This window comes from Sus scrofa, chromosome 6, assembly GCF_054392235.1.
Source record: "Sus scrofa isolate SSC_HxYL_T2T_F1_AM1 chromosome 6, Sscrofa_HxYL_maternal_Yorkshire_Landrace_v2.0, whole genome shotgun sequence".
Classification (NCBI taxonomy): Eukaryota; Metazoa; Chordata; class Mammalia; order Artiodactyla; family Suidae; genus Sus; species Sus scrofa.
The window spans coordinates 10,828,031-10,850,814 of NC_139388.1; the positions used below are offsets into that span (position 1 = coordinate 10,828,031).

Here is a 22,784-nt window from a genome sequence, read left to right on the forward strand (position 1 = left end):
AAGGTGGGGTTGGCGGGGGGGAGACGCAGGGGTGGGGCCTGAGGGAAACAGACTGGAGCAGGGGTGGGGGTCCCCTCATTCAGAAGGAGACCCAAAGCAGGCTGCTGACGGGAGCTGTGGGAATAGGAAACCGGGTCCTGACCTTCTGTCCTGCCAGCCCTCCGTACCTTGAGCTGCTCACATGAACAGGAAGGGCTGCAGCTCAGCACACAGGGAGAGGAGAGTGTGGACTTCTCAGTCAAAACAGAGGGCTGCCTGATTTAGGAAAAGGCTGTACACAGTTCATAAATACAACCTCAATGACTTTGAAGTACACACCCATAAAAACATCACCGTAGCCATGAACTCAACCATCGCTTCCAAAATTTCTTCCTTCCCTCACTCTCTCTTTTTTTGGTGATAAAATTTAGCATAGGATCTTCCTTCTTCCTAAATGTCTAGGTATTGTTAACCCCAGGCTCCGTGCTGTACACGGGACCTGTAAGCCTTAGTCCTTCCTCATAACTAAACCAGCGCCCTTTGACCTGTATGTCCCTCCTTCTTCCTTGGTAGGGGAGGGTCCCTTGTCACCACCATCCTTCTCTCTGCTTCTATGAGTTTGACGCCTTTAGATTCTTGATAGGAGTGGCATCAGGCAGTGTTTGTACTTCTCTGTGCGCCTTATTTCACTTAGAACACAGTCATCCAAGTCATCCGTGTTGTCGCCACGAGCAGAATTTCTTCTTTTTTTTTAAGGCAGAAGGATCTTCATCATCTAGACCCCATTCTGTTCAGCTGTTCATCTGCCGATGGATATTTAGGTTGTTTCCATGTCGTGGCTGTTATGGATAGTGCTGCTACGAATGTAGGGGTACAGATATTTCCTCGGAATCCTGACTACATTCTTTCATATGTACCCATATATGAGACTATACAGTAGTTTGATGTTTGAATTTTTTGAGGAACTTCCCTACTATTTTCCCATAGTGGCTGCACTAATTTTCATTCCCACCAACAGCATACAAGGGTCCCCTTTCCTTCACAGTCTGGCCAATTCTTTCCTCCACATTCCTTTGTGGGTTTTTTGGTTTTTGTGGGTTTTTGTCTTTTTTTTTGGCTTTCTAGGGCTGCACCTGCGGCATATGGAAGTCCCCAGGCTAAGGGTCGAAACGGAGCTCCAGGTGCTGGCCTCCACCACAGCCGCAGCAACATGGGATCTGAGCTGCATCTGTGACCTTCACTGTAACCCGTGGCAACACTGGATCCTTAACCCACTGAGGGAGGCCAGGGATCGAACCTGCATCCTCGTGGATACTAGTTGGGCTCCTTACCGCCAAGCCAGGACAGGAACTCAATTCTTTTGTCTTCTTGGTAACAGCCATCCTACAGGTGAGGGGTGAATCTCACTGTGGGTTTTGATTTGCTTTTCCCTGGTGGGGAGTGAGGCTGAGTCAGGCAAACACAAGCTGGAAAGCTGATGACCCCGCCGATTGTCTATGTGACTTTGGAAAGACGCTTCTCTCTGTGCCTCAAAGGTCTCATCTGTAGACTGGACAAGGGGCTAACGAATGCCTCCAAAGCGTTGGTTTGAGGTTCATATGCAGTCAGACTGGGGTACTCAGCCCAGTACATTGTAGGCTCTTTGGCAGTTCTTCCCTCAAGCGTGCACCTGCTGTGTTATAATCTTCTGCTTCCTGGTTCCAGGCGAAGCAGCTTTTTCCCAGAAGCTCTGGGACTTAGCATAGTCAGCGGGCAGGGCAGGTGGCTGAGTCAGAAGGGTTCAGTTGAGGGCCACACGCCCCCCTCCGCAGCCTCCCAGCTGTGAGCCTTGGCCACGGAAGGGTGGGCATCTGTATTTTACATATTTTAGGTTTTCTGTGTATTATATGATGTTTTGACATCGTAAAAACCTCCAGCTGGGAGAGACAGCCCCTCCCAGGCAGGCTGGCCAAGTCTAGCACAAAGGGCTCCCCTGGAAGCCAAGTGTGGTCTTTGCTCTGCAAGCTAACCAATCCAGAAGCCTCCCTTCTCCACCTGGTCCAGACACTCCTGGAGGCAATATTCCTCCCTTTAACCATCCTAGGGCCAGTTATCAGGACTGAGGCCACCCCTATAGCCCAACCCCCACTGATGGGATTTAAATAGCCAGTCCTAAACTGTGCACCCTGCCTGGCCTTGCCTTTCCCACAGAAATCCCAATAAAGTTCAGAGCCTAAGCATCTTCCCCACTCCTGTCTCCTGCTTCCTGACACCACTCTGGGGTCTTTCCCAGGCGGCCCTCCGTGTTGTACCTTCTGCCTCTAGGACTAGAGAATATGATACATTTTGTTTTCCCGAGCCTTCCTCTGTCTCCTCCTATGGCCGCATCTGACAGACCATCTCATCAAAGAATACAAAGCAGCCTCCCTCGCTTGCCCCAGGGGTTGAGCATTTTTGTGCAGTGTGCAGCCTGCCCAACTGCACAGGACAACTCTGCTCACTAGTCCTTGGGGGATCATATGAAGTCTGTCTTTCATTGTGACTCTTTTCCAGCAGAGACCATGGGTGGCCACAGGATAGCCCAGAGCCTCCCACGCAGCCTGGGAATTGGATTCCAGGAACTGCGTGGCTGGGATCCTGGCCAGGGAGCCTGTCCAGGCTACCAGATGGCAAAGTCCCCTTTGGAGGGCTCTACATCACGGTGGGTCAGAGCCACTTCCAGGCTGGCTGCCTTCCCTGCGGTGCATCTGGATACGTTTCCTGGCTGGTTACACGAGCACAGTGGGATCCCGGATCCACGTTTCCAGCCAAATCACAATTTGTACCCACAGCTTGGTTTTACTAGCGGTGGTTTTGCTAGATGCATCCATTTCAACTGAAAACCTTTTAGGTAGGGTGATCATACAATTTATTATCTAAATTGGGATACTCTTAGAGAGATGCTATTATTAACTTTGCCCAGTCGACAGGCATAAAATAGAAGTCCCCTAGGGAAATTGAACCACCCTGCCTATTGCTGTGTGGTCACCCTAATATCAGGTCAAGGACAGGGATGGAGAGGGTGGCGAGGAGAGGAGGGCACAGGTGACTGCCTCCGTGGGACTTGGATTTTCACTTGCTCTACCACTCGTCACCTGATGGACCGTGACCCAGCCACTCTGAACCAAGCCCGATCTCTAAGGTTGGGGTGATAACACCTCCCTTGTGGGCAGCTAGACACACAGAAGGCTCTGCTCAGGATCAAGCACAAAGTGGGGGCTCAGGTGGTGCAAGCTCACTTCCTTGCCCATCGGCTAAATGGTCTGCACCCCAAACGCAGGGATTTGTGAACCCAATGTGTCAGCAGTAAGAACCCCTGCTGGGGATCACGGTTTTCACAACTCAGCGGTCTGAGTGTCCCTGTTCACTGAACGCACCTCACTGGCCAGGCCTCTCGATAGGACCAGGCACTGACCATAGTCTCAGCATCCTTCCATCAGCAATTTCACAGCAAAGCCCAGCCCGGGGGATGGAACACGCAGACTTTCAAATTTCTGCTCCCCACCTCCACCCCGCCAGCCCTCAGGGATCCTACACCCGGACTCTTTCTGCCGCTTCAAGTCCCTCAGCTGAGATTCTGAACCAGGCGGCAGCCAGCGCAGGGCCCATCAGAGCTGGAAGGTGGCCTCGGACACTTCTGGGTGGGAGGACATTTCCTCTTGTGTCCTGTAGGCAACACACGTGCGGTGTCTCCAGATAGGAATTCCCATGGCGACGTTCAGACCTGTTCCCTCGACCTTTTCGAGCTCAGCATCCTCAGACCCGCACCCTTTGTCCTGCCGTTTCATGTGACAATGAGCTTCCAGAATTAACAAGCTCCCCTAGTAAATGCAGCAAGTGCACAGTCATTTCACCCTTAATATTGTTTATTAAGCCATGGCCTGTAAACACCGACACCACCAGGTGCAACACCGTGCCCTTAATTACCTTTAATTACCAGGTAAACGGAGCCCCGGGCACCACAGTGGGGATGCAGAAGGTGTCCAGGAAGCATGGGGATGAACGAATGAATGAATGAATGGAAATCTCTTTGCATTTTTCTTTCTTTGACATGTCTCAGTAAGGGAGTACCCTCTTCCTTTCACGTATCCTTTTCTTTCTTTCCTTTTTTGGTCTTTTTAGGGCCGCACCTGCAGCATATGGAGGTTCCCAGGCTAGGAGTCGAATAGGAGCTGTAGCCACCAGCCTACACCACAGCCACAGCCACAGCCACGCAGGATCCGAGCTATGTCTGTGACCTACACCACAGCTCATGGCAACACCGGATCCTTAACCCACTGAGCGAGGCCAGGGATGGAACCTGCGTCCTCGTGGATGCTAGTCAGATGTTTCCACTGTGCCACAATGGGAACTCCCATGAGAGTCTTTTCAATGTCCCATACATTTTTCATGTGTATTTGTTGTTCTCCTCGGTGAAAATGTATGTGCCATCACATCAGTCAATGTCACGCCCATAAATCAATGTCATGCATGTAAAGCAGAAGCACACACCTAGATTTGTGTGGCTTGTGCACATATACTTTCTGCCCCACACTGTGCTGGGTTCTAGGAATCCTACGCAGCAGGTTCAGGACACAGGTCCCCTGTGGGGTCCCCCTGACCACACTTCCTAGCCATCTGGAATTGGACAAGTCCCGTGAGCACTCAGAATCCTAGTCTTGAACTTGTGCACACGATGGGTGTGAGGAGTGAAGGCTGTGGCCTTGTAAAGGGCTGGCCACCCTGCCTGGCACCTAATGTGGTCATTAAGGACTTGGACTCCTGTCTCTGTGGCAAGATCTCCGACCAGGCAGTGACACGTAGTGGGACAAGAAGGTAGTGACCTGAGGAGTTTGGAGACTTTAAGACCTAAATATCTTCGTCTTTGTTTAATGGCTGCACCCCCAGCATGTGGAGTTCCGGAGCCAAGGATCAGATCTGAGCCGCATTTACAACCTACCCCGCAGCTGCAGCAACACTGGTCCTTTAACCCACTGTGCCCTGCTGGGGATCGAACTTGTGCCTCTGCAGCAATCAGAGCCGCTGCAGTTGGATTCTTAACCCCCTGCACCACAGCAGGAACACCCCTAAAAATCTTAATCATCCACTCCATCCCCCTACCTGGTGTGGGGAGGCTGACCCAGCTCCCTCCTGTCTGTTTCCAGAATGAAAACTAATGAAATAGACACAGAGAATAATTACCTCCCAAGAGAGCCCCTTCCACTTGGGGGCAACTCTGAGCCTCTGAAGGTCTTATTTATATTGTGCTGTGGGTGCCCTGCACGCACCCCCCCCCCCCCCCGCAGATTTTGCTCCTAGCTGACATGATACACAAAACAGTAGACTTCCATGTATTACACTCATTCTTCCTCTGTTGAGATTTCCAAGATCACTCTTGCATCCTGAATCTTTTTCTTCCCCCAGCCCGATCATGTTCAGTCCCTTCACCTCTTCTCTTTGGCAGGTGGAACTATGATCCAAGGACTATGGCTCTAGGGTGAAGATCCTCTTAAAGGCAGCACTGTGGGGACCACGTCCATCCCCTGGAGGCCTGGCAGTTCTAGGTGCTTCTGTGTTTGCAGCCTGCTTTCATACAACAGGATTTTGAGCCCCCCTCCCCCCGAACAGCAATCAAGAACATCAAGACAGCCCTGACAACATACGTAGGCTCGCACTAATTACGTTGTTATTCACAACCACAGCAGAGCAACGTCTCAGCGTGTCCAGAGGGGCCCTGACAGTCATTCCACTGTTTCCTTGGTTTCCCCACTTGCCTTTGGCGGCCCGATGAGGCTCTTTGGACATGCACGTGTGAGACACATGTCTTGCATGGCCCACGACATAGGTGATCTTCCTTAGGCAAGAGCTTCAGTTCAGGCGGCTCCTTTCACACCCAAAAAGTTGCACCTCACGTTGTGATGCGTTTTAGAGCTCCCTAGGTCCACACTCTGGTGGCCAGCGGGATGCGTCTCCTCGGTGGTATCAAAGGTCAAATGTACACGTGGGTCCATCACTGCCAAGGTTTGAGGTGCGTGGCTGGTTCAGCGTGAGGGCGGCCTCATTCCAGGTGTGCAGGTTTACATCTGGGAAGCCTGGGGGACGGGGGGAGCCGGGGGCAGTCTGGCTTTTGTCCCCCTCCCTCCTCCCTGCACCCACTGCTTCTGGCCACTAGATATCTATACGTCGCAGACAAGAGAGAACTACTAAAGCTAAACCACGCGCACTGCCAGAGTTTCCTAACTGCTTCCTCACTCCCGCAAAGCTCTTGGCAAGACCGAAACCCTTCTTTCCCCAAGCCCAGCACAACCTGATCATGTTAAAAAGCTCTTCTGACAGAGCAGAGATTGCAACGGCACGTTTTGCAGTGGAAGGATCGACTCTGTTCTCTCCCAGGCCCTTTTTGTTAAGAATTCTTAGAAAAGCCACACACGGTCATGTCCATGGTAAAGAACGACAGCAGGAGACAACAGAAAACAAGAAAAACGTCAACCGTATCGCCATCTCTCAGAGATAAATGCTCGCATAATGTGGCTCATTTTGTTCCAGACGTTTCCAGCATGTAGATCAGTATATGGTTATCCACAGAACTGGCGTCACACTGAATATACCACTGGGTACCCTGATTTTTTTTTTCCTCCTAAGCTTATATTGCGAGCATGTTTGTGGGCCATGAAACATCCTTCAGCATTATTATTCTGAATGGCTGGGAATATTCTATTGTGTGATATACCATACTTCCTTATCACAATCCCTGTCTTAGGGGCAACATGACACTGCACTATTATAAGCCTTTTTTCAGTGAACATCTTTTTTTTTTGCTTTTTAGGGCCGCACTTGTGGCGTTTGGAGGTTTCCAGGCTAGGGGTCAAATCAGAGCTAGAGCTGCCAGTCTATACCACAGCCACAGCAATGCAGGATCTGAGCTGCATCTGCGACCTACACCAGAGCTCACAGCAACACCAGATCCTTAACCCACTGAGCGAGGCCAGGGATCCAACCTGCATCCTCATGGATGCCAGTCAGATTCGTTTCCGCTGAGCCACGACGGGAACTCCTCAGTGAATGTCTTTGAAAGCAGGTCTTGAAACATTTCAGATGATGAGGTCTGAATCTCTTGCATCTACTACTGCATATTTTGTGTCTAGCACCTCACTGGACAGACTGTAGATGCTCAATATGCTTGAATGCAGACTGGCTGCCTGTTTGACAAACTCCTTGGTTATTTCTTTAGAAGACATTGCCTGTACATAGGTGCTACCCTGTCTTTTATATGGCAACCCTACTAGTAGAAATCATGAGTAGTGTAGTTTTTTGTGTTGTTTTTGTCTTGTTGCCTTTTTCTAGGGCCGCTCCCCGCGGCATATGGAGGTTCCCAGGCTAGGGGTCTAACCAGAGCTGTAGCCACTGGCCTACGCCAGAGCCACAGCAACGCGGGATCCAAGCCGCATCTGTGACCTACACCACAGCTCATGGCAACCGGATCCTTAACCCACTGAGCAAGGGCAGCGATTGGACCTGCAACCTCATGGTTCCTAGCTGGATTCGTTAACCACTGCGCCACAATGAGAACTCCCTTAGTGTAGTTTTAAAGAGAAGATTTGGGAGTTCCTGCTGTGGTACCATGGGTTAAGAATCTGACTAGAACCTCGGGTCTCTGCAGAGGCGCGGGTTCGATTCCCCAGCTTGGCACAGTGGGTCAAAAGTTCCAGTGTTGCTGTAGCTATGGCACAGGTCACAGCTGAGGCTTGGATTCAGGTCTTGGCCCAGGAACTTCCATATGCCATAAAATAAAAGAAAGAAAACCATGTTTTTTTAGAGAGAGAAGATTTCAGAGGCAAAGCAGGAATCCCAGATTCTGTGGTTCACAGGATGATAAGGTAGCACTTGCCAAGGGTTGTCCCTGCTTTCAAATATACATTTGGATTCTGGGAAATCCAGCGTGGTCCCTGACTGAAGAGCTTACAAGCTGTTGTAAGCAAATGAAACTGTGTCTACATGTGGTTCACATCTTGATAACAGACTCATTTATTAATCCCACGTAATGAATAAATGTATCCTTCTCTGTGTAATTAAGAACCTCATTATCATTGTACAGATGCCGTCTGCCTGGAACAGGTGAAGTTCATCAATTCAATTTGATCAAACAATTGTCACGCACCCACTTCGCCTGAACCCTGAGCTATATGCTGGAAGCAAAGAGATGCCTAAGACCCACTCTGACCTTGAGCTAGACTGAAAGAACCGTGGATATTTGCAGCAAGCTTGCCTGGCAAATTGAGGTAGGTGATATTTTCTGTTGAGTGGATGGATGGATGGATGAAAGGATGGATACAGTCTGGTGAAGGTATTATCGGTAATAACGTGTGGAAGGTGTAGAGATGGAAGGGCATGGAAGGCTTTGAAGGGGAAGTGACGTTTAAATGATGAATAGGAAATTCATCACTTCCTAGGAGTAGGTTGCAAACTGTGTGGTTGGCAGGGGAAGGACAATGGACAGATGGGCGTGGCTGGAGATGAAGAGACTGGTGGGCAGGAGAGGATGGGGAGAGGTTTTGAGTTCATCTTTGGCTGATCATGAGTGACTTGGTCAGAGGGTTTGGGTTCCCGCCCCACAAAGTACATCCTGAAATGAAGATTTATGTGCATGTGGTTTGGAAATCAATCCCAGGAAGTAAGATGAAGTGTGGCAGTGAGATGGGGAAGGGAAGAAAGCCGACAAGATGGCAAGATGGCTTAGCCCACTGACTAGCTGAGGCTCATTTCTAGTGGTGACTCCTGAGAGACCACAGAGAACACACCTCATGATTCTCCCACCGATGGGGAGGAAGCATAGGTATTTATCCTCCAACTCCCATCACTCATTGAGGATGCTCCTGGGGGACTTCTAGAAAATTACAGCCTGCTCTAAGCAAGGGCCAGGCTGCAAACCAGAAAACGACCTCAGGCAGAGAGCTGCAGGATCTGCTGGCCATGAACTGGGATCTGGCACTGACCTTTAGGGGTCGGGGTGCGGCTGGGCAGCTGGGGTGTGTGCCACACCATCCAGTGGGGAACAGGCTAGACCTCGGCCAGCCAACTCTATTATTAGGCAGGAGAATAATCCTCTTCCAATGACTTAATACCATCAGCAATTCCTGCCTGCAGTGTTTGGTCTTTCCTAAAGCCTGCAGTGGACTTCTTTCTTGCTTTTCACGTAACTGCCACCTTGTCTCTGCTTAAATGTCACCCACTCAGTGCGGTCGTCTTTGATGCCTCAGTCTGCAGTGTGTCTTCCCGTTTATTCTCTGTTAGCATCTCGATCCTTTCCATATATAAGTTATATGTCATATACACACATACCCATATGTATATATATAAAAAATGTGCATATGTATATATATTTGTTTGATCTCTGGCTCTGTGCCTATTTCTGTTATTGGCTGTTGCCTTCTAGTCATCCAGCAGGCTGCCTGGCACATCATAAGTCCGCAATGAAGATCTGCTGGGGAAGGAATAAGGTCACCCTACTGCCTGCCTCGTGGTGCTTTCTGGCAGAGGAACTCGCATCTCCTCTATTGTCCTGGGGCTGTGGGGCTGGGGAAGAGCCCTGAGCAGCGGGGAGTGGGGCTGGCCTCTGGCCCTAGGGAAGGGAGTCCGGTCTTGGCATTGAGCACGCAGCCACTTTCTCATCACGAGGATGGGCTCTAGAGAACAGGGCTCCTTTCAGTCGCTTTTCTTGGGGCTTAAAATATTTGCCCTCCTTAATGCATTCCTGCCTGGATGCACCTCTTAATCACCTCAAATCCAGGATTTCGGCCTCACTTGTGTAATTAGTTTTCTGGAAGGTTCAGAAATTTTTGTGGGAGAACTCAGGGGCCCCTGGGAAGGAAGGATTGCCAGATGAAAGATGTATTTTGCTACATTTGGCAACGCTGCTGGCATTGAACTTCTTTTGGGGCTCCAGAGAGTGGCTGGCCCTCTAAGCTGGCTTGGTGCATGCCACCACCTCCCCCTGCCCCAGAAGCTTCCCTCCTGCCCTTCCACGGCCCACCTGGCTTCTCAGAGGCCAATATGACCCCCTACACTGTCGAAAAAGACAGCTTATGGCAGAGTCACTTCCGTGTTCCAAAAATAGGCGAGTGGGCAGAAATGATGAGCAGATGGGCAGACCTTTCCTGCTGCCTCCTTCCTCCTTTCCTGCCCCACCTTAGTCGCTGTGAGAAGGACCCGTCTCAGTGTGAATTCCGCCTCTGTCTTTGCCAACCACGTGGCTCACGAGAATCAACCTCACTTCTGTAAGCCTTGGTATCTTAAACCTCAAAATGGGTTGACGATCTTGGTACACAGCACGTAGGGTTGTTGTAAGCACACATAAAAGAGTTTGTGCAAGGTACTCGGCAGCATGTTTTTAAAGGATGAAGCAACACATATATTCTCATGCTTCAATTTACACATCTATAAATAATGCACATATATATGTATAATGTATGCAAAATTCCCCAAATTTGAAAAATTGTAATTTTATAGTTAATTTTGCTTAACCAGGGAGTTCCCATTGTGGCTCAGTGAGTTCAGAACCTGACTAGTCTCCATGAGCATGCGGGTTCAATCCCCGGCCTCACTCAGTGGGTTAAAAATCTGACATTGCCGTGAGCTGTGGTTGCAGATGCAGTTCGGATCCCACGTTGCTATGGCTGTGGTGTAGGCTGGCAGCTGCAACTCCAATTTGGCCCCTAGCCTGGGAGCTTCCATATGACACTGGTGTGGCCAAAAAAGAAAAAAAAAATTTTTTTTTTAATTTTCAACGTTGCTACTAGGACTTATCTTGAATCTCATTCATCTACCAATTCATCTGTTCAGAAATTCACATGGCGGTGCTACGAGTATGAGAAGGGAAGCGTCTCATGAAGGCAACATCACAGGCCCATCTGGGGCCCTCACGGTGGAGCCCTGCCTACTTTCTCACTCACTCCCCACCTGATACTTGCAGCTCTGTGCTTTCCTTGGGCTTCTGTGCTCTGCTTCCTGGCAACCTTGAAACTCCTGTGTATGCTTAAGAATTCTCCGTACATCCCTCCCCCTTAAAGAATCAACCACCCTTTCCCCCAAATTCCACCCATTGCTTCCACGAGTGTGGACGCCACACTCCGGGTCATGCATGTTGCTTATCTGACTCCTTCTGAGGACACGGAGTCCTCCCAAGGCAAAGACTGTCTCTTCCGTCTTTGTTTCCACGGGGCACTGCCTGGGGCCAAGCACACAATGGGCACCCATATATGCGGCTCTGTTTGAACAGACCCTGAGGTTCCTTTGGCCCCAGGAAGAGTTTTCAAAAAAGCTTCCCCTTGGAAAAGAGCCACCAGCATGAGTTAGCTTCTCCCGAGGGACAGTCTTGGGTACCGCTGTATCTTTCCATAAAAGGGGAGCGCAGCCTTGTCCTGGCATTCGTTGGGACTCTTATTTTGACACCACCTTCCAGCCCTGCGCCCAGCCCAGGACTGTCACCTTCAGAGGAAAACAGCCTCCGGGCTCTTCCAGTCTCCGAGGAAGTCCTCTGCCTTCCTTCCTCTCCTTGTCAGAACAGTGAAGCCCCAGCTCTAAAAAGCAGGGCGTTCAGGAGACAGGCTGACAGCCTGATGGAACTCTCTGTCCGCTCTCCAACATTCCTGGCATCTCTGAACACCTGACACAGCCTGACTGTGGCTTAGACATTTATGAGAGAGAACAGGAGGGAACCGTGTGTCCTACTGCGCCCGGAGCACTGCTGTTGGTGGGCGTGGGCTGGGGGTCGGGGAGATGGGTTGGTGGTGAAGGTCTGTTGCCAGCTACAGGTCAGGAAGAGGGAAGGAAAGAGGAATGAACCGATGTCAGGTTACACAGGAGCGTCTCTACATGCTCAGGAAACGTGCCATTGTCATGCATGCAGATTTTGATTTACTGGTTAACATTTAAATCCATGTAGCTTATTCCAGGTTTGAGACTGGAGTTCCTGTAACCCCAGTGTCACCCGAGGAGGGACAGAAATAAGCATGCTCATGCCATTTGAATGTCTCTCTGAATCCAGGCCAATCAATCAGACGGCATCCTGTCCAATGGCACCATTCAAAATAGCTGAGTCGGTGTCATGTGCTGAGTTGACTACCTGTGTACATTAAATGAGGTGTCTCATGATACAAAAGAGAAATAGGAGACATGGACAAGTTAAGAAATGTGGTCATACAGTCAGCGCACAGCAGGGTCTGGATTTGAACCCCTGGCTGCCAGGCCAGAGCCGTAATCACTGCACTCTAACCACGAGTCAACATATTTCTCCCTAAGCGGCTACATACTGGGTTGGAACCTCCCATCTGTACATTTTCTGCAGGCGGACAAAACAATGCCTACTCCCTGCTGAGGAACGGGACAGAATGCTAGGCAGATTTTATGGGCACATAATAAGAAATGAAACCAAGGAGGATAAACAGCATCCTTAGTGTCAAAATACTCCTTGGGGGTTGTTTTTCTTGTCACTTTACACTAAAGCGTGTTACCGAACTCAAACCGCAAACTTCCTCCTCTCTCGAGAGGTAAACCCTGGAGTTCCCTGGTGCCCTAGTGGTTAAGAATCCCACATTGTCACTGCTGTGGGTTGGGTCACTGTTGTGGTGCTGGTTTGATCCCTGGCCCGGGAACTTTCACGTGCCAAAGGTGCCACCAAAAAACCAAACCAAATAAAAATAAGCAAATAAAAGAAGTCAGCCCTTCTACCAGCTGGGCAAGCAGGCCGAGAGGCTGAGCATCAGAAAAGCTCAAAAGTGGAAGAGTTCACGGATTTGCGATTTTGAAAATAACCGTTCTGAAAATTTGAGATTTGGAAAATAATGGTACCCAGTAACAGATGGGTAGCATTTTATGAGGACTTCCCTTCTCCCCCCACAATAAGCTGGGGTGCACATCCGCTTTTATTAGCAAACACCACAACTCATACAAGGTAATTATTCCATTCCCTCTTCTCTCTGAGGTAGGGCGCGATTTGGAGAATCACAGGCACCATTTAGTGCATGCTCACTTGTAGCTGGCACTGTTCCTCGGATTCTATCATCTCATTAGCTGTACAACAATCTTTGGAGGGTGACGCCGTTATGCAGACTTTACACAGGAGGAAATTGAGACTTAGATTAAGCACCTGGTTAAGATCATCCTGGAAACTGCTGAAGCTGGGATGCAAAGACGGGTGGGTCAGAATTCATAGAATCTAAACCTCTGTGCCCTAATAAACCTAAACTAGCGTATACTAATACAGAGGACTGAAATGAATACGAATATTCCCATTAATGTATTGCCTTTAATGTGCATTACCCATTACAAAGCCCAATCACACAATGACGTGACATCTCATTCCTGAGGCCCTTCTTTTGAGCGTCAGGCTTTGTTGTGTGTTCTCTGTACCACTGCTTCTCAAACTTGACCATGCGTGAGTCTCCTGGTGGACTTGTTAAAACACGGATTGTTGGCCCCCATCCCAGAGTTTCCGATTCTGTAGTAAGTCTGGGGCGGGACCCAAGAACTTCCATTTCTAAAAATTCTCAGGCGATGCTGATGGTCCAGGGTCCGCACTTTGGAAACTACTGCTCTATATGAATTAACTCATTGAACACTCATATCAACACTCCCATCCTCATTTTGAAGAAGACGAAACCAAAGTCCGGAAGGGAAGTTGCTCGTCCAAAGAAAGAGAAGCATAACTTTAATCTTTTATTTGAGCTTCTCTTCTTTAGGCTGAGCCTGGAGTAACTTCATTCCTCTCTTCTTGATACTGCAAGCAAACCCTACCACAGGAGAGTAAAGCCCAGGGCCCAGGGTATCCAGCCCAGGACCAGATTACGAAGTTATTTGGATGAATTGGCTGGCATGGTGTCCTGAGTATCAAGCATCAAGAAGAGCTGCCATGGTTTAGGAAGAAGCAAGTGTTCACCAGCCCCTCCTTCTCTACCCACTTATTCAACCCATTAGCATTTATTAGCCTCTTCTGGGGACCCAGCAGAGTTCTAGACAACAGGAGGGCTTCTCAGAAAGGAGAAGATAAGCTTCCTGAACTAAGCATAGGGCTCTGAACAAAATCTAAGTGATGGGCATCAGTGGGAATTTGATCAATGGACCAGGTAGGCAAGCAGGTTTTTATGGGCTGCAGATATGATGACAATGACATAATGGCATCACAATAATTGCTGTGGGCCAGGTTCTCTGGAAGGGGACTCTGAGTGGAGACCTGCATGCAGGGTGTCTATTGGGATGTACTTTCGGGAACAGCATCTGCAAAGGAGTAAGGGAAGCAGGACTAGGCAGAAAGAGAAGTCAAGCTGTGCTGCATCTGTAGGAGATGTTTTAACCAGTCCTTCAAGGATATCCACAGGTGGTCTAGCCCTTCAGAGTTGTCTCCACTGAGGCAAGGGGACTGGGCTTCTGAAGCCCTGCATGCAACAGTGATTAGATGTGGGCTGCCCCAGCACAAAGTGGGAACCTTGAACAAGGCACTTCCTTGACACTGAGGGCCATGACTGGGGAGGGATACAGCCAGGAGCCATCAGTAGCCAATGCTCTTGGAAGCTAGAGGCAATGAGGACCTCAAAGGGTGTTCTAGATGGCACATCACAACATCCCCTACAGTTTTACTGGGTAGCATTTTCTGAGTACTTACTAGGTTCCGGGGCTGTTTAGATGTTTGACCCAGGTTGGTTCATTCGAGCCTCCCAAATACTCTAATAACTTTATTATACATAAGGAAACTAAAGCACAGCTAAGTAATAAGTCATAGAAATCTGGATTCATACTCAGGAAGTTTCTTCCAAAGACTGAATGTTGAACGAACAACTGTTAACTGTTTCTCTGACTCTAAGAATTTAAAGAAGGAGATCACGGTGGGGGTGAATGGGCAAGGAGCTGTGCTAAGGAGGAGACTGAAAAGAAGGAAGTTTGCATCTTAGGAGGGAAACACTGGCAGCATCACGGGAAAACCCAGGATCACCAATGGAGGCAGACAGAGCCTTAGAAGAGTGCCTTGGGTCTATCTCATTTTACTGAAGAAATATTAATTTTACAGAACAAACAGCTGATTTTACAGAGCAAACATCTGGTCTACCTTATTTTACAGATGCAGCATTGATTGATTCTACCTCATTTTACAGATAAGCCTGAGGCACAAGATGGGACAGGGCTTATCCAGGGCTGCCCTGTGATGTGACAAACGACAGAGTCCTAGCTGCCTAAATCGCTGGATCTAGCCCTTCCTCTGATTGTCCTATTGAGAGAAGTCGAAGGATACTCTAAAACACAGCCACCTCTCAATCACCAGCTTCCACACGGACCCACTCCAGCTACCCACCCTTCAGCAACACAGGATCTTATTAAAAAAAAAAAATGTCAACCACGAGTTAAACCTCTGCCCAAAATCCTCTTATGAGCTCACATGGTGGCTATGCAGTCACTGATCTGCCAGTCACCCACTGTCCCTTCTTTCTCCGTTCTTCTCCTCTCTTGCCATACTCTGGTCAGTTTCTTGAACACACCCAGATTCCACATTATTACTCATCCTTGTAACCTCCTATCCTTCCTCCCTTCCCTCTTCTTCCCTCCCCATCTTGTCTTTGTCCTTAAATACCAGTTCTAAGTTTAGTTCCTAGGCATAGTCATCTCTGATCCCCTGGACCAGGTGCTTATGTCCCACATTCTGCAGTCACTGCATCATTTACTCCTCCTTGTAGTTCCTGTCACCATTGGCAATGATGATGCATGTGTCCCTGGTAAATGTGTACTATATGCATGAAACTGTAGGTTTAAGGATGCTCATTCTGGAATACCCAGAGACCAACACAGTTATCCTCAGGGTTTGTACTAGATAAAGAAAGAGAGGAGGGAAGGAAGAAATAGGAGAGGAAGGGTGTGAGGAATGAGGGGGGAGAAAAAGAAAGAAGCAAGAAGGAAAGAGAGAAAGAAAGAGGAAAGAGAGAGGGACAGAAAGATTCAAAGAACGAAAGAAGCAAGTGATAGAGGTAAAGCACCAAGACAGAAAGATAGACAATGAGAAAGAAAGCCAGGCAAAGAGAGATGAGAGACAGAGATAGGGGCTGGGGCTGGGGAGGGAGGAGGGAGTAGGTGGGAGTTGGTGGGAGTAGGTGGGAAGAATGGGAGATGGGGTGGGAGAAGGACTCCAGCTTGTGTGAAGAAATGTGGAGTTCAGATTTCATCCCAGCACTGGGTCATCCTTTTGAGGAGCCCAAGCACATGTTGAACAGGGGCTAAGTGAAGGATGCTGTTGAGTACTGGGCTTCAGGATGGACTGAATCAGAGGGACCAGGGGCCAGCCTCATGGGTAGAGTACCCAGGATCGTGGATGACAGCCAGGTGGGTGCCTGTGAGAACACACAGAGCTGTTTCTTGCTATACTCTTTCCCAGCTGAACTGAGTTTTTCATCTTAATACGGACAATAACATTCTGAAAAGCAACTGTGGTCTTTCAGGTGTGTCGCTGGGGAAGTGGATGGGTCCCTGGAGTTACATAAACTCAGCAAAGACAAGTCGGTATTTGGAGTTCTTGGCACATGTCCAAGGGCTGGAACTATGGAGGTACATTTTTCTTAAAGTCTAATTATGTCTTGTGGGTTTGAGAAAAGTGATGTTTGAAAAGGGGTGATGTGACAACCCCACTAATTCATGAGATTATTGTGCAGCCACCTGTCAAGGAAGATGAACAAAGGATGCTGAGATGGACTTTATCTGTCCTGTGCTCCAAGTTTCAACAACCAGCCACCAGCTGACTGCCCTATTTGCTGCTCTCTTGCTTCTGGCTATAAGTGCCAGAGTAGTCTGAGTAGTTTTTTCTAACCAGATAGTTATAACAATAATGTAAAGATATTAGTGACAGTAATAAGAGTAGCCAATACTTGAGTTTTCTGTATGCTGGCTAGCCTGCTAAGCCCATTATCTCATCTTCTTTAAAACACCATGCAGAAACTGTGAGATAGGTATTATACCCATTTTTACTGATGAAAAAAACTAGGTCCAAGGAAGTTAAAGTACTAGTTCAAGGTCTCTCACCTGGAAATTGGAGAAGCTAGGATGAAAACCGGCTGTGACTTTGGAATCTGAGCCCTTAAAGTCTATACTCTCTCCATAGCTAACATAAATGCTGCTTTTTGGCCCCTTTCTTCCTTCATTCCCTCTCTGAATATTTCTCAAGCAATCCCAGTGTGCTGGATGCTGGGCTCTGTGTTCAGGATACAGGATTGAAGAGATCACACCATCCCTGCCTTCATGAACATGGCAGCCTGGGACTTATGTCCAGCTGGATAGTTAACAATAAGGGAAACCTCTGCACTTAATCTGCCTGACTCTTTGAAAGGTTGACCATGTCAGCAGAAGATGCTCCCTTCCTCCTGAAGATACCTCAGCTCTCCTGGGTAACCCCTGGTTGTCCTCAGCTCCTGGGAAGGAAGTGCACCAACAAAATCCATAGCATGGAATCCATTCCAGCTCATTCTAAGTAGAATCAGGGTTTTTATGAGCAGGGCCTCCCAGGCCTTAAATACATGGGCTCTGTATTCAAAGAGACCCAAGTTCACATGGCCGCTTGTCCTCTCCTTGGCTGTGTGACCCGAAGCAAGTAACTTAACCTCTCTGTGTCTCAACTGCACCTTTATAATATTTATAATAAAGATAGTTTATTTGGCTCAGTCATGATTTACTGTAAAGGAGTTAAAAGCGACTAGAATGAAGATCAAGTGGGGCTTTTGCAGACATAGACCTAGCTTGGCAGAAATGGCTTTAGATAGATTTTTTCAGAAGCTGAGGCATATTGCTGACTTGTGAGGACCCCAGGCACTGGCTGCCAGCATCAGGAAGCAGGGAGGGGGAGACCTTGTCCAGGACAGGTCTCTGCCTCGTCTTTTGACATTTAGGAGGTTGAGGGCCTGTTTCTCGGGGTCAGCATTAAAGAATGAGGGTCTTACCCCTTCCAGTGAGTCCCCAGGCCAGTCCTTCCCGCTGATGCTGAGATGCAGTTCATCCTCATTGTTTGGGTTATTCATGAAGGAATAAGGCACTTTGTTCTCTTTAAATTTTCAGAGGTTCCCCTTCCTAGCATTGCAAGCCCCTGGGGACTGGGAGGTCTTGCCACAGTGAAGACCCCTTATCCAGGGCACAGGGTGGGGCAGGCAGAAGACAGGAGGAGAGGCACAGATATTTCCAAGGCCACTTCCATAGGGTGGACTCAAGGGCACTGGATCGGGAGTTCCTGCCCCAGATTTTGAGTTTATACTTGCTCCTTCCTCCTAATGCACATTGCAGCCTTGGAAACAAGACTGAAACTCTGAATCTGGGAAGTTATAACAGCTCAGTTTCTCTGGGTGGTTATCATGTGCCAGCACTGCTCCAAGGTCATGAGTGGCACCTGAGGCTGTCCCGAATGTCACCCCACTTTACAGATGAGGAAGTTGAGTCTTAGAGGAGGTGGAAGGTGGAGCTGGGATTAAGCCCAGGGAGTCTGTCTCCAGAGCTTGTGATCTGAACCCTTCATTGCCGTGGACTCTCCCACAGGGAGGGTTGTTATGCGTGTGGAATGATTAACATTTTCAGAGTCTGGTACACAGCCAGCGTGCAACACCACTTAATGTCTGTCTTCGTTTCCTTCCGTTCGAAGATCTCACACATGCACCTGCTAGGTTGGATGCTGAAGGGTACAGACTGAGCATAGCTGGACCATGGGGTGATGGTAGAGGGATGGACACCTGTGGGTGTCTCATGGGCTTCATTTAACTAATAAAGCACACCAGATGCAGATGGAAAAATCCGGGAAGAATATTCAGAATGTTGCTCACTAGACTGAAATTTACAAGATCCCTAGGAATGATTTTTTTTTTCCTTTCTGAGATTAACTCAATAACCGGGCTCTCCTTAGCTCAGCAAATAACTTTTCGAGAACATGGAAAAATGGCTTGCTACAGCTTTTCAGTTCACAAATGTTTGCTCCATTTAGGATGTGGCGCGAATGCATCACAGGATTTCAAACTTGCAGCATGTTGAAGAGGAGTTACCCACGATCTAGAGTTGATGGCTTGAGAAGCTGGGTAGATGTTGGTGCTTTTCATGATCAACAGTGGTTTTGTTTCCACCAAAACAGGCTCCTATAGTGACTTGCAGATGGCTGTGTCTTTTCTGCTGAAATGGAGTGACTACCCAGTATGTCCTAATCCTCTACCACACTGAGGATTCCTACTGACCCTATCCTTTCAGGTGTCATGTTACAATGACGTACGGTTAATCCGCCGTTCAGGGAGAACCCCAAGCACAGGGGCCCATACACAGGGTGAGGGAGCCTCGTGCTCTCCCTTATAGATGCTGGCTCTCTCTTCTGTGGTTTCTCCTTTGGAGTAATTTGAATGACGCTGGGAAATGCCCCATCCATAATGAATTGAATTTAATAATTGAGCAGTAGCCATTTAACTCTGTCTGAAAGTTAAGTTCTGCTTTCCTTTCCAAGATCGGTGGTCCATCTCAGACTGCTGTTCTCTGTTCAGATAAGAGGATGAAAAAGGCACAAGGGTTCTGAGAAAGCATCAAATGCCAGACATAGAAGCAAATAACCACATGGTAACACTAATATCATTCTCCAGAAATGGAGCACCTCCCAAGTTAAGATGCTCAGAGTCATAGTAGAGTGTTAATGGGATTAGCAGAAAAACCTGCTCTTGAAGTCTGTTTGGTTTCTTTTCCTTTAAGAGATTAGAAGCCCATTGTCCACCAGGTTCTAAAGATTCTTGATTATGGGCGTCATCTTCTCAGACCATCTGGCTGTGCCACTGTCAGAGGAAATCAGCGTCCTCAAAGGTGTGGCACGGCTGTGCAGACACTTGGGCAATTCCATTCACAAAGTGACTTGTTCTGGAGCGAATTAGTTGCCGATACTTTATTGAAGTGTCCTTCAAAATTACAGTTGAGGCTGGCCTTTCGCACTTCCTGTCTGCAAATTTCCCCATCACAGCCTTGGATAAAAGTCAGACAGAAGTCTTGGCACCATTAGAACTGCAATCTTTATATGAAGGAAACTTTATTCAAACTAGGCTGAAGCTTCTTTGTCATCTGATCAGCATCAAATGAGGAACCATGTCCCCAGGCCACAGTCTTTTGGTACCTTGAAATGTCTACAGCTGGCCTTGGGTAGAAGTTGAACAAATGAATGAATAAATGGAGAAATGATTTCGGTTTTTTCGACATTCTGAGTTGTCGAGTGGAAAGAGAACAGGTTTCAGAATCGGCCAGATTACGGTATGAATCCTAGTTCTGCTACTTGGATTTTCTTCAGGGTGCAGTGGGCTCCCTGCAGTGAGAAGTGAAGCAGCCCAGAGAAAGGGGCTCTATTCGTTTCCTGTTGCTACTGCAACAAGTTACCACCGAGTCAGTGGCTAAAAACAAACACAACTAATTTATTCTATGAGAGTTTTATACTGGGCTATGGTAAATAACAATGTAATTTGTATCACATGATATACAGATTTCTTATATTATCGTTCTGGAAACCAGAAGTCCAAAATGGGTTTCACTGGGCTCACATCAAGGTTTTTGCAAGGCTGTATTCCTTCTGGAAGCTCCAGGGGAGAACCCCTTTCAGTGTCTACAGGCTGCCTGCATCCCTTGGTTCATGGTCTCTCCACCATCATTAAAGTCAGCAGGGTACCATCTTTAAATCTCTTTCTGACTCTTCTCTCTCCCTCTTCCATCTCTCAGGGCCCACTGGGATAATCCAGGGTAGTCTCTCCATCTCAAGCTTCTTTCCTTAATCACATCTGCCCAATTACTTTTGCCACGTAAGGGATTAGAACATGGATATCTGTGTGGTGGGGTTGGGGTGGGGATCGTTCTGGCTACCACAGCAACCCGGCCAGATTTATCCAACAGGGATGGGAAGCGCCTCCGTGCCTCTCCAGGCTCCCACAGATGATGCATAAAAAAGTGCTCCTGAGGGTGCTTCCCCACCATGAGAGCAGTGGCTGGCTCTCTTCTTGGGCAGAATCTAGTTCTGCCCAAGACACCTCGCTGATCTTTCTCCCATGAGGTGGTGACTGATCTGGGCTCTCCTTAGGACCTCTTGGTTTTTGTAAGACAATGTCCTCTCCACCCCAGCTGGGTTGAGTGTTCACATGCATGTACATACATGCTTGTGGCCAAAAGACTTTCCTCTCATGGTAACCTTGACCTCAGTGCTACACACCACCTATCCAGTCTTGCATGGAGACGCACTCACCTAAGAGCTGGGGAGTCCGGCCCCAGTTTTAAACTGCCCACATATTAAGCTAGGCCACCTCCTTTTGGCCCCAGAGTATCTGCTTCCACTTCATTTTGCCTTACTTTGGTGCGATTGGACCCCATTATGAGCAATCCGTGTGGAAAAGCACCACGGAAGTAGTTGCATTTATTACAACCGGTATGTTGATGGATGTTCATAGTGTGTCGGCATACATTGCTTATGGCAGACCACAGAGGAATGACCCCTGGTCTTAAAACCCAGGGCTAGGTGTGGTTTCCCTAGTAACTGGTTTATTTCCATCAAATGAACACTAGCTCACGGAACTGATCATTTTTCTCTCTTTGCACACAGTTCATTATTAGGAAGCAAGAGTGAGTTGTGCAAAAAGCCTGGGGATGTTAGAGCCCACATAATACACACCGACTTCTTTACCTTCCTCACTGCCCCTTTCCCGGTTCCTTTGTCTCACACTTCAGTTCTCACTGCAGTGTCTGTAAGCCCAGAATAAGGCACAGTATAAAACTGTGTTATTTCCCAAGACTTTTTTTTTTTTCCCTCTTTTGTGACACCCATGTCCCTGAGACATTTTCCTTAGTCCCCAGAACAAACCCAAGTGAAAGAAAATCAAAACACAAAATGAAACATCATCAGTGCCGGTGTTTCAGCAGGACCGAATCCAGCCCCATTGTCAAGGCTGGCACTTGCGTTGATCATATGAAAACAGGTCTCTTAAGCTTTGTACGCTGAGCCCACCAAGCTCATAAATGCCAGCATTCTAAACGGCTTGCTTGCTGTTAATAGATTCACTGGCACCGAAATCCATTTCTTTCCTGAGGGATATTTAGCTTTTCTTACATCTTTACTCACGGTCAAAAGATATTGGCAAACTTGCTAAGGTGATTGACGAGTCTCCTCTGAAGGCCTTCCTAAAGTTTCACATCTTTGCCTTCGCTTTTTTGTACATGGGTTTGTCTTCTTGAAAAGGAAAACTAGAAATGTGCTTTCCACTATGTAGGGTTCTGATAGTTGTAGAAAGCCAAGAATGATTAAAAAAAAAAAATCAATATCCATAGAACCTCTGGTAAAAACGTCTTCAAGATACACCCAACCCAAGAGTTCATCTCTTGAGTTCACTGAACCACAGAATCTCTAATACCAAGAACCTCTCACACCCCTACTAGATGGTGTACCTGGACCTTCTCCTTTTAATCTCTAACCCGATAGAGTCCAAGACGTAGTATGTGTTCAATATGTAATTGTTAAGCCAATGCGTCACGCCTCTCATTCTCAAAGATTAGGGTTCGACTCCAATGCCAGTTGACCACGATGGGAACACAGTGCTTGCCATGGGGCAGGTGTGCCATACGTACTGACTGGTCCTGAGACTCATCCAAACCACAGCAGAAATCTCTGCCCTCCCTCACCTCGAGAGCAGCGATTTTAATGCCCATCATTTCTCCCTTTGTCAAAAGCTCACCGTGCAGAAGACATTCACATATGCAACCACTTTCGTGGGTCTACTTAGATTAAAGAGGACCTCCCATTGTGCTAG

General features: G+C 48.1%; 2 protein-coding genes across 8 annotated transcripts in view; one reads left to right on the forward strand and one right to left on the reverse strand.

The window, feature by feature from the left end:
- Positions 1 to 22,784, forward strand: part of LOC110260909 (uncharacterized) — a 255,762-nt gene that overhangs the window by 171,209 nt on the left and 61,769 nt on the right. For 3 of the 6 annotated variants that reach the window (XR_014805401.1, XM_084959526.1, XM_084959527.1), the window contains one exon: positions 8,072 to 10,741. Coding sequence is in view for 2 of the 6 variants with exons in the window: in XM_084959526.1 (XP_084815652.1) it covers positions 8,072 to 8,147 (76 nt within the window). In the remaining 4 variants the exon portion in view is untranslated. Of the gene's footprint in view, positions 1 to 8,071; positions 10,742 to 16,451; positions 16,558 to 18,964; positions 22,293 to 22,784 lie in introns of those variants that run through there. The other 3 variants (XR_014805398.1, XR_014805397.1, XR_014805399.1) reach the window with 3 other exon arrangements.
- VAT1L (vesicle amine transport 1 like) overlaps positions 1 to 22,784 on the reverse strand; it is a 161,495-nt gene that overhangs the window by 106,605 nt on the left and 32,106 nt on the right. The gene's annotated exons all lie outside the window — the stretch shown is intronic.